We start from the raw sequence: 10,001 nt of genomic DNA on the forward strand, positions 1-10,001 counted from the left end.
AATCCTGCTGCAATCTCCCATAAAATGCAGCCAGCTGCTCGCTGGTCCGCTGTGGCGGCAGGTACACACTCGCCACGTATCGCGGGGGGCCAGCCTCCCCCCGGATCTGAATCCAAGCCACTCCCTCCCAGCTGTGCCACTGCTGGACCCGACCCACCAGAGAGCTGCGGGCGTAGATGGCCACGCCGCCGCGTCCCCTGCCCGTCGAGCAGGGGGTCCCTGGTCGGTGGTTCACAAGCGAGTAGCCCTGCAGGCTGGGTGGGGTGGCGCCCGGCAAGTGGTGTGTCTCAGTGAACAGGAGCACATCACTTGGCGCAGCAGGCAGCAAGGCTGCTACCGCGGCTGTGTCATGGGCCAGGAAGCCGCGTGTGTTCAGCAATAGCACAGCGGCGCCCGCCTGGCTCCCAACCCCCTAGCGGGCCCCTGACGGCTGTCCCACCCGCCGCCTGCTGCGCCGCACATGGGCAGCACCAGGGGCGGGCTCCTCCCCCGAGGCGGGGCAGCCGCCACTCAAGGTAACAGGCTGACTGGCTGGCTGGCTGGCCACCCGCTGGCGCCACTCCCGCTGCCCGCCACTCCGCCACGCTGCCATCGCCACCTCCGTGATCTGGCTGGCCGGCAGCCACATGTCGTCATCCGCGCCATACCCCTCAAACCGGCACAGGTACCGCGTGCCACTCCCCCTGCCCCGCTGATCGATGACGCCTTCCATGGTGCACCACTCCTCACCCTCCTGCGGGTCCAGGCGGGCGGGGGAGGAGGCAGAGGGGACGGTAGCGCACGTGGCAACCCCCCGCGTTTCCTTGCCTCCCATCCACCGGACCCCGTCCTGCGCTTCACTTTGTTTAGGGAGGGGCTGCTCACTGCTCATTGCTCATTGCTCATCGCACACTGCTCAACGCTCATTGCCCTATATCCCACCCAGCCGCAGGACTCTACTGCCGCCCGCGCCCCGCCCCATCTGGCCGCTTGCGCGCCCATCCCCCCTCGATGGGGCCCGCCCACACCGGGGCCTCCCCCCTCCCGCCCACTGCTTTCTCAACGGCCCCGAGCCGGGGCTGCCCTCATTGCATACATAGTGCGCCTTTCCCTGCTTTTCTAGTGACCTAGCGTTCCGCACTGCCGTTTGGCCAGCCCATCAATGCAAGCCATATAACCAATCCCTTTGGGCCGCGGCTAAGAAAGGCCTTCTTTGAAGGCGCTGGAGCTAGTGTCTAAACCCTCCGAGAGGGCACAGGTTCGATTCCTCCCATGTCGAAACTTTGTGAGGACAAACGCGGCATAGCTGACCGGCTCAGCGCCAATCCAAGCCAATTCCTTCGGGAACGCCTATTAGAATCGCCAAGGCTTCGGCACAGGCCTCCCCGGGACCCATTCACTACTAGTGGGGGGTACTGCACTTGGCGCGTCGGGCAGATCAAATAATGGTCTAAAGCTAGACGTTAAAACCGGGAAGTTAAGCCTGTGGAGGCTCTTCCCCACCTTTACCTTTACCATGCTCCCGTACCGTTGCGTTTCTCCCCAATGCGCCATGCCACTTTGCCAGTCATACACACGTTTCGATGCGTGCCCTGTCAGCTGCTTGCGTTGCATGTCGCCTTGCTCCACCCCTGTTTTATTGCTTTCTCTGCTTTCGCCCGGTTCCCGTCCCGTTTCGGCGGGGAGTCTACGTTGCAAGCTAGTTCTTGCTTTACCAGACTTTAAGCCCACACAAGCAACAAGCAAGGTGTGGTGCGGTAAGACCAAAGGGGGTGGACATGAGAGTGGGGGTTCAGGGCGGGACTGCAGGCAGCGCAACGGTGGCGGTCAGCCAGCGCTGGTGACAGGCGGCAGCAAAGGCGGCGAGGCGGCACGGTTTCTGGCGGAGGAAGCGGTGGGGAGGATGGGGCTCAGCAAACAGGTCAGGAAAGTTGAGGCGCAGCGGGGCGTAAAGAGGGCAGGTGAGCAGCATGTGGGGGGCATCTTCAATGCCGTCATGGCAGTGGTAAAGGTAAAGGTAAAGGTGGGGAAGAGCCTCCACAAGCTTAACTTCCCGGTTTTAACGTTTAGCTTTAGACCTTTAGAGTGGGGGCAGACTCGCTGCTCTCGGGGGCGCCGCGTCCAGCGGCCGGTCTCTTCCGCGCCCCAATGCGACCCGGTGCGCAGCTGCGCCAGCGCCTCGCGGTCCTGCCGACGCCGTACTGCATCCAGGTAGGTCTCGCGCTGCCCAAACATGGCGGGCGCCAGGTCGAGGGCGCCCACCACGTTGTGCACATAGTGCTCCAGCCGGCTGGCGCCGCCCTTCGCCAGCGCCTCCTGGAGCTGCGCCAGCTGGCGGCGCTGCGCAGCTTCCCCCAGCTCGCCGAGGTCAACAGGTGCTGGCTGCTGCAGGTCCAGCTGCATGCCGACCGCTGCGAGACCGGCCGCCAGCTGGGCAGCCCAGGACTGCTGTTAGCACCCTGTGGAATGGACCCTCGTGGGGCTGCAGCAATGCCACAATCCCTGCTGCCCTCAATTTGCTGCATAATCTGGCCCAGAACACTGCCTGCAAACTCAGCTCTCAGAGGAGGAAATGGGGAGGAAAGCCCTTTGCTGGCGTACTGGTGGCCTCTACCCAACCAAAATTCAGCAATCTGGCTGATCAGGGCCCTCTCAGCACCCCAGCACTAAACCCAACACGACAAGGCCAGCAGGCAGTGTGGCCCATACCAGGTGAGGCCAATGCTACAGGGCAGCAGCCCAGCCTTGCATGTGGTGCAGCGGTGTGAGCGGCGAAGTGGCGGCGGGCGGGCGGCGGCGCGCCCCGCCAGCCCAGCCACCCCCTCACCCCACCAACCCTTGCCCAGCACCACACGCCAGGTGCAGGGTTTGCACGTGGCTGCTGGCCCCCTCCCTCATTCCTTTTGATAGTACAATGAAAACGAAAGCCGATCAGCGCTCGAACACCGCGAAAACAGCCATCTGTCGTTTTGCGCCGGCGCACTTTCTAGAGGCTACAGAGCGGCGAACAAAGCCACGCTGGCACTCGGCCCGAAGTGCCCAATAGGCCTCTACGGGGGCGCATTCAGTTCTCTTGCTTGAAGTGCAGGGAAACGGCGGGGTAAGGGGGGTTCAGAATAATAACTCCATTCCACAGCCTAGTGTGTGCCAGGGGGTGGGCGCCATCTGCGAGCTGCACGCTGGACAACAGCGCTTGCTGCAACAGGCTGCCGGGACGCTCCTCCAGCGTCTTGTTCCAGAGTTTGGCTGCCCGCCGCAGCCAGCACTGCCACAGCGGGCGCTCGCCAGTCTCCGCAAGGAGGGCCGCATTGGGGGTGCTCTGCCGGACCCCCAGCAGGTGGCGTAGGTAGCTGAGCTGCAGCTTCTCGGCCGCGCTGCCGGCACTGCCACGATGGCAGCACGCCGCTTTGGCCGCCAGCTGCACGCCCCACACCTCAGCACCATGGGACAGCACCGAGTCCACCATGGTGCCGAAAAGCCGCAGCTGGACGGGCGCCGCCTCGATGCCCACCTCTGCGCAGCGGGTCCGGCAGTTGTGCATAGCCAGGCGCGCCAGCTGTGCCCGGGCTGGCGCTGCTGCCCCTGCCAGGCAGGTGCTGGAGTGAAAGGCGATGCCGAGATACTTGAAGCTGGTGACTGCCGCCAGCTGCTGGCCGGCGAAGGTGAGGCCTGCTGCCTCTGCTGTCTGCTGCGCCGCGTGCTGGGTCCGCCGCCCACTGAGCGGCATGAGCTTGGTCTTGTCGATGACTGCAACACAGATGTCCGCTGCTGCGCTTTGCCAGGGTAGGCGGTCCATCAAGGAGTAGGCAGCACCCCCGCCAGTGGCAGCGCTAGCCTGCCAACCGAGCCAGCGCCTGCTCGTTCGGCTCCCACTCCCTGCTCAACTGCACGTCCTCTGCTGCGCTCCGCCCTCCAGGAACAGCGGACCGCCTCCATCCTGGGACAGCATCTGTTCTTGCCACGACCGTAGAGGGCTGCGCATGGGTGGAACCGACCCGGCGTCGGTGGGTCGCAGCCGGGTGTGCACCTCTTGGAAGGCGCCGTGGGCTGCCAGATGGCTTGGTACCGCGCCGCTGCCGCCACCCACGTGTGCACATGTTGTCTTGTCTGTCTGTTACACCCATAAGGAGCAAATGAGTGCTACGGGCCCAGCTGTGGTGCAGCTGTGGTGCAGCAGTGGTGCAGCTGTGGTGTCCCCGAGCTGCAGCCCGGGTCGGGCCACTGGCGGGCGCAGGTGCGGTTGCCCAGCCTGAGAGTTGAGTATTGCGGCAGGGTGCTTGGTGGCATGGGGCACTGTATAGCAAGCCGTACATGGACGCTTCGCAGAGGCTGCGCTCTGCACTGCAGCACCCAGGGCTGCTCACCCACAGCAGTGTGGGGGATGTGGGGCTGTGGGCCCAGGATGCGGGGCCCCACCGCAGCACGCTCAGCTGGGTGTTTGCCTTCACGCCGGTAAAATTGGAGTCTGCACGCAGCAGGCGGCACACGCAGGCAGGCAGGCAGGCAGGCAGGCAGGCAGTGAGGGGCTGGCCGGTGCCTGGCAGGCGGCGGAAGGTCCTGGGCCACATGATTGCCTGCCCGCTGTCAAGACTGCAGTGGGCGCAGTCGCCCCTTGCTTCTGCTGCCTGCGCCGTGCATACTCGGCCCAGAGATGCCGTGCGGGCCCTGCGGCAGCCGGTGGAGACGAAGGCGGCTGGGACGAGCCTCAGCGGTGCACACTCGGCAGGGGCGGCGGCGGCGCTTCACGAGGCTCCAGCCGGATGGGTATCACTCCCGGGATGCGTGCTGTGTTTGTTCAACTACAAAGCGACTCTGGGGCATGGAGTCCAAGCTCAAGGTGGGGCGGGCCTGCAGGCGGGCACGGCGGTGTGTGCTGGCGGTAGGGGCATGCGCCATGCCCAGTGGGCAGCAGGTGGTGGGCAGCCTGCAGCGGCAGTGCTCCACCAGCCGCTGCCCTAGGGCCTGCGCCTGCTTGTGTCGCGCTTCACCGGCCATGCCTGGCGCCCGCGGCGGAAGGAGGAGAAGCGGCGGGAGCAGCAGGAGGAGGCGCGGCTGAGGCGCACCCGGCAGCGCATCGAGGGCGGGGGCGGGGGGCAGGCGGCGAAGGTGTCGCTGAGTGACAGCGAGGTGGAGGAGATCTGAGGGGATTGGGCGCCGCCTCCCGCTGAGTCGCATGCCCGGCCTTGCCGTAGTGCAGAACTCCTGTGCGGCTGCAGCGTTCCGCTTGTTTGCTGCTCGAGCTCCTCTCTGTGCTGACCTGTTCCGTTGCCTCTCTGCTCCACCGTATTGAGTGGTATGCTATGCCTTCCGCTGCCGCCTGCTCAGCAGCTTCTTGTATTCCAAGTACTTTCTTATGTGTGTCCTCACTTGAGGAACTACTAAACTTTTACTAACTGGCAATATGGGTGGTCGATGCGCTAGTGACGGATCGCTAAAGAGAGGGGAGGCTAGCGGCGGCCTTGCGGCACAGGGAGCAAAGGGCGCCCCTGGCCTGCAGAGTGAAGCGGCTGCCTCAGCGCCGCCCGCACGCTGTGGTCCCACGGGCAGGGGAGCTGCGAGCGGTGAGCGGCTGGTGCAGCGTGCATGTGCCGAGCGGGCTTGAAGCACGACGACGGGTGGGCCGCGGGTGCCGCAGCGGCGGCCGGCGTTCAGTGGTCCCCGCCCTCGAGCCAGTTGGCCCACTGGTCCTTGAAGTAGATCCAGAAGGGGTCTGCGCCAGTGAAGGTGCGCCTGGTCCTGAGGACCTCGGCGGCGGCGTGGATCCAGTTCTGCACGCAGGCATTGCCAGACACACACGGAGGTGGTTGGGCGGGGGGTCGGCAGATGCTTGTGGTGCAGCTGGGCCGGGGCACATGCGGGCGGCGTGGGTGCAGCTGCAGGCCGCCGCTCGCCCTCAAATGCGCGGTGCTCTGGAAGATGCCTGCACGGTGCAGCGGCCGGGTGGACGGGGCGCAGAGGGTGAGCAGGCGCTGTGGAGCGGGAGGGGAGGCGGGCGGGCACCCTGGCTGCACCCAGCTGCAGGCGGCCCCTCTCACTCGGCTTCAGCTTGTCGCAGCCTCTCTCGCTGATGATGCCAACCTGCGGAGCAGGCGAGGTGTAGGGCGCGCTGCTGCTGAATGTAACACACATGGCCGCTGCATGGCTGCGGCACGGGAGGCGGCCAGCCCAGGAGCACAGCAGCACCGCCACCAGCGGCAGCCTGCCAGCCGAGCCAGCCCCTGCTCGTGTGGCTCCCACTCCCTGCTCACCTGCACGTCCTCTGACGCATCGCCGCCCTCCAGGAACACCGGGCCGCCTCCATCCTCGGGACGGCAGCTGTTCTTGCCGTGGCCGTAGGGGCCTGCGCAGGGGGTGCAACGACAAAAGGTCGGTGGGCCGCAGCCAAGTGTGCAGCCAAGTGTGCAGTTGCCGCGGCCTGCCAGCTGGGCTTGTCACGGCACCGCCGCCGCCACTCACGTGCGCACATGATGTCCCCCGAGCCCCAGTCGAGGTCGGGCCACTGGAAGGCGCAGGTGCGGCTGTCCAGCTTGAGGGTGGACTGCGGCAGGGTGTCGCCCAAGGGGCGGCATGGGGCATGGCATCGCATGCCGCGCATGGATGCAGCGCAGCGGCTGTTTTCTGCAATGCAGTGCCCCGAGCGCCAGCTCACCACCCAGGCCGCACGCGCTGTCGGCTGCCCATCGGGCTGACCGCTGTGACACACCAGGTGAAGGGCGGCCCATGCGGTTGCCCGCCACCTGCCATGCCACTCACCCACAGCAGGCTGGGGGACGCGGGGCTGCGGCCCTGGGCAGCGGGCCCCCACCTCAGCACGCTCAGCTGGGTGTCGGCCTTCAAGCTGGTAAATTTGGAGGCTGCACGCGGCAGGCGGGGCACGCAGGCAAGCAGGCAGGCAGGCAGGCAGGCGATGAGGGGCTGCCGGTGCTGGGCAGGCGGCGGGGGGGCTTGGGCTGCATGATGTGCCCGCCCGCTTTCAGCTTGGCCGCAACGGGCGGAGGCGCCCCTTGTCCCTGTGGTCTGCGCCGTGCATGCTCCGCCCGGTGATGGCTTGCGGGCCCCGCGGCAGCCGGCGGTGAAGAAGGCGGCTGGGGCGACCCAAGGCGGTGCACCATCGGCGGCGGCGGCGGCTCACAAGGTGCCAGCCGGAGGGGCGTCACGCCAGGGAAGCGGCGGTCCAGCTTGAGCAGCGCAATGTCGTGGGAGGGCTGGCCCTGGCGCCAGTTGTACCGCTTGTGGTAGGCCAGCGCGGTGGCGGCGGCGCTACCGTTCCGCCCGCCGTCCTGCCCGTACCCGCCCACGCGCACCTGCGGGGGCGGTGGGGCAGAGAGGCATGCCGCCAGGAATGTCTGCAGCGCTGGCTCAGTGGTGCGGCGGCAGCGATGCCCCTGGCGGCGCCCGCTCCAGCCCTGCGTGAGGGCCTTGCCAGCACGCCAGCCAGCCTTGCGCGGTCCACCACCACCGCCATTGCGCGGCGCGCGCGCACACACACTCTCTTTGCATACCAACCTGCGGGAAGATGCCACCAGGCGAGATGGTCGTATCGTTCGTGAAGAAGCAGGAGGCGGCGGTGAGCACGACGTCCGGAGAGATCAGGGTGCCCTGGCAGAACTGCTCCCCGCGGGCAAGGCCGCCGGGGCTGCGCCTCTTGCTGCGCGGCAAGCGGCACAGTGTGCGGCGCAGGAGGTGGGAGCGAGGGCCCTTTGCATGCGCTTGAGTGGCAGGCAGAAGCTTGCCAAGCTGCGCGGGGCGGACAGGGAGGGAGGTCACCCTGCCCAAAGCCACCTGCCCACCCGCCCGCCCGCTGGCACCAGACGAGCAACGCGGCGCCCCCTCACCTGTTATAGTGCAGGGTGGCAATCCATGTGTACCTGCACCCCCTATTACAAAAAATCTCAGGCCCCATCCATCCCAATGCTGGTAGCTGCGGCATGCCCCGCCAGCTCAGCGCCGGCTGGGGAGACTGGCGGGCACAGCGGGGAGCCAACGCGCCATCAGAGCCCTGTCCCCGCTCCCGCACCTGTCGCGTTTGGCATTGGGGTTCCTGGGGGTGTGGTGTGCGATGGTGACGCCATCTTCCGCAAGCAGCTCCCGCCTGCACTCCAGCACACGAACGGCGGGACCGCCTCGGTGCAAGGCAGCAGCCTGCCAGAGGTGCCCAGGGGCGGTGCTGACAGTGAGCAGCCAGCCTCCGGCGCAACAGCAGGTTTGCCCACAGCTCACCCGCAGGTGGCCTGCAGGAGGGCCAGCAGCGCAAGCAGCGCAGCCCAGGCATGGATCCGCATGATGGGTAGGCCTGCAGCGCAGAGGGGTGACAACGGCACGGTGGCGACGACTTTAGCGCACGAAGACTGCCATGCGTTACTCCCACCCGCGTCCGTCACCCGATATCCAGGGATGAATGCGCGCGAATTGCCGCCTGGAGTGGCCGAAATGGCAGCACATTGCGCCCAAAGCAGCCGGTTTCAAACGGGCTTTAACGAGTTACGCCCAGCAGTTGCTGACGACAAACCCCACCGCCATTCACCTTTGCAGGGTGACCGCTGTGAAACTAAAACTATAAAGCGACTTTATAGTCGAATATGGCAGCCACCCGCTCACTGATGAGTGCTCGATCGGGTTGGCTGGCGGTGCCTGGTCAATGGCTGGCCAATGGCTGGGCTTGCCCCTCCGCTTCTCAGCAAGCAGAGGAACTACAATGTGTTGCGACGGTAGAGACGATCAATTCAAATTCACCTAAGGACCGGAGCCAGGTGGCGCCGCCGCTTGACGCCAGGTGGTGGCACCACCGATGGAACACACGCCCTCCAGAAGGAGTAGGGGCCTCTCACGCAATCTGCTGGACGCAATCAGCCCCAACTCTCTTCTACCCGTTGGCAGGTTGATTCATCATCCATGCGGCTGGCCAAGCCACATGTGTCAGCGGCAGCGGTGGCGGCGGCGTTCAAGAAGGAAGTACCCCCGCTGCCGCAGGCGCTTATGCTGCTCCCCTTTGCATTCAGTGAGCAGCTGCTGCTTACAGAAATGAGACGGGTCGAGGGAGGGATCATTGACAAAAGGAACACGGTGCTGGTAGCCGCCAGCGGCATCGCAGCGGGGCAGAGCAAGAGCCCGCCGCCTCTGCCTCTGGCGGGAACTGGAAAGCAGAGGAACGGGTCCGGCATGGGCACATGGACAAGGAGGAGGAAAGCTTTATGGGACATCAATCGGGCCGGGTCGATAGCTTGGCGGGTGGGCGAATGCCGCCCCCAGCGCTTCAGACGTTTCGGGTGGTACGGTCGCAGACAAAGGCTGCGCTTCGAGGGCATTGAGTGGTGGCCAACGCGCGGGCTTCAGCAGGCGTCCAGCGGCAGCGGTGTGGGGCGGACAGAGCCAGGCGCTGAAGCGCCAGCGCCCGGCGCCCGGTGACCGGCGTGGCCGGCGTGGTCTGCGCTCACTCCCAGACCTCAAACTGGCTCTTCACGAAGGCCCAGAAGGGGTAGTCGCCGCTGAACTTGGTGGGGTTCTTCAGCAGGTAGAGGCCCAGGTCGATCCAGAGCTGCAGGCGCGCATGTGGGGAGGACGGGTTTGAGGTTGGGTCGGCAGCGCGGGTGGAGCGCAGCGGCATGGCGGGCGTGAGAAGACGGCATGGCGCAGGCCGGCATGGCAAACGGCGGGCCTCCGGCCCGTGCCCTCGGCCGCCGCCAGCTGCGCACACGACGCGCGCGGCAGGCCGGCTGCCAGTGGCGGCTGGGCCGCGCCGCCTCACCCTGAAGTGCGACACGCTCTGCATGATGTTGGGCTTGAGGCGGTTGCACCGCCCGATGTTGTTGACGCCGACCTGCGGCAGCAAGGGAGGGAGGGGTTGGCGGGGTGCCAGCGGTAAGGTGCCAGGGAACAGAGAGGGCGGAGGCAGAGGGGAGGGCTCACGGTCTCTCCTTGGACAAGAGCCGCGACACCCACACCCACACCCACGCAGCCGCGTGCAGCGGGCTCTGCCCCTGCGTGCCGTGCGCCCTGCTGCGCGGGCCGGATGGGCGGGCGGG

The 10,001-nt window shown here is 66.5% G+C and overlaps 4 protein-coding genes across 4 annotated transcripts in view; all 4 read right to left on the reverse strand.

Annotated features, from left to right (window-relative positions):
* CHLNCDRAFT_144688 (hypothetical protein) overlaps window positions 1-2,382 on the reverse strand; it is a gene marked incomplete at both ends in the record, with an annotated part of 5,242 nt that extends 2,860 nt beyond the window's left edge. Inside the window, 3 exons of the mRNA XM_005848336.1 lie at window positions 158-247; window positions 599-733; window positions 2,077-2,382. Of these exons, the coding sequence (XP_005848398.1) occupies window positions 158-247; window positions 599-733; window positions 2,077-2,382 (531 nt within the window). The remainder of the gene's footprint in view (window positions 1-157; window positions 248-598; window positions 734-2,076) is intronic.
* Window positions 2,383-3,043: 661 nt separating this feature from the next.
* On the reverse strand, window positions 3,044-3,775 carry CHLNCDRAFT_144689 (hypothetical protein; the record flags this gene model as incomplete). The annotated part of the gene is made up of 1 exon (XM_005848337.1): window positions 3,044-3,775. The coding sequence occupies one exon, from the start codon at window positions 3,773-3,775 to the stop codon at window positions 3,044-3,046; it is 732 nt and encodes a 243-aa protein (XP_005848399.1).
* A 1,852-nt stretch (window positions 3,776-5,627) lies between these two features.
* On the reverse strand, window positions 5,628-8,261 carry CHLNCDRAFT_144691 (hypothetical protein; the record flags this gene model as incomplete). Its single annotated transcript, XM_005848338.1, has 9 exons — window positions 5,628-5,747; window positions 5,980-6,057; window positions 6,228-6,319; window positions 6,436-6,517; window positions 6,733-6,833; window positions 7,112-7,283; window positions 7,486-7,627; window positions 7,997-8,071; window positions 8,200-8,261. 9 exons carry the CDS (start codon window positions 8,259-8,261, stop codon window positions 5,628-5,630), a joined length of 924 nt encoding a protein of 307 aa, XP_005848400.1.
* Window positions 8,262-9,409: 1,148 nt separating this feature from the next.
* The window catches only part of CHLNCDRAFT_144692 (hypothetical protein), a gene marked incomplete at both ends in the record, with an annotated part of 4,234 nt that continues 3,642 nt past the window's right edge, over window positions 9,410-10,001 (reverse strand). Inside the window, 3 exons of the mRNA XM_005848339.1 lie at window positions 9,410-9,514; window positions 9,725-9,796; window positions 9,927-9,975. Coding sequence (XP_005848401.1) covers window positions 9,410-9,514; window positions 9,725-9,796; window positions 9,927-9,975 — 226 coding nt within the window. The remainder of the gene's footprint in view (window positions 9,515-9,724; window positions 9,797-9,926; window positions 9,976-10,001) is intronic.

This window comes from Chlorella variabilis (assembly GCF_000147415.1).
Source record: "Chlorella variabilis unplaced genomic scaffold CHLNCscaffold_8, whole genome shotgun sequence".
Taxonomy (NCBI): Eukaryota; Viridiplantae; Chlorophyta; class Trebouxiophyceae; order Chlorellales; family Chlorellaceae; genus Chlorella; species Chlorella variabilis.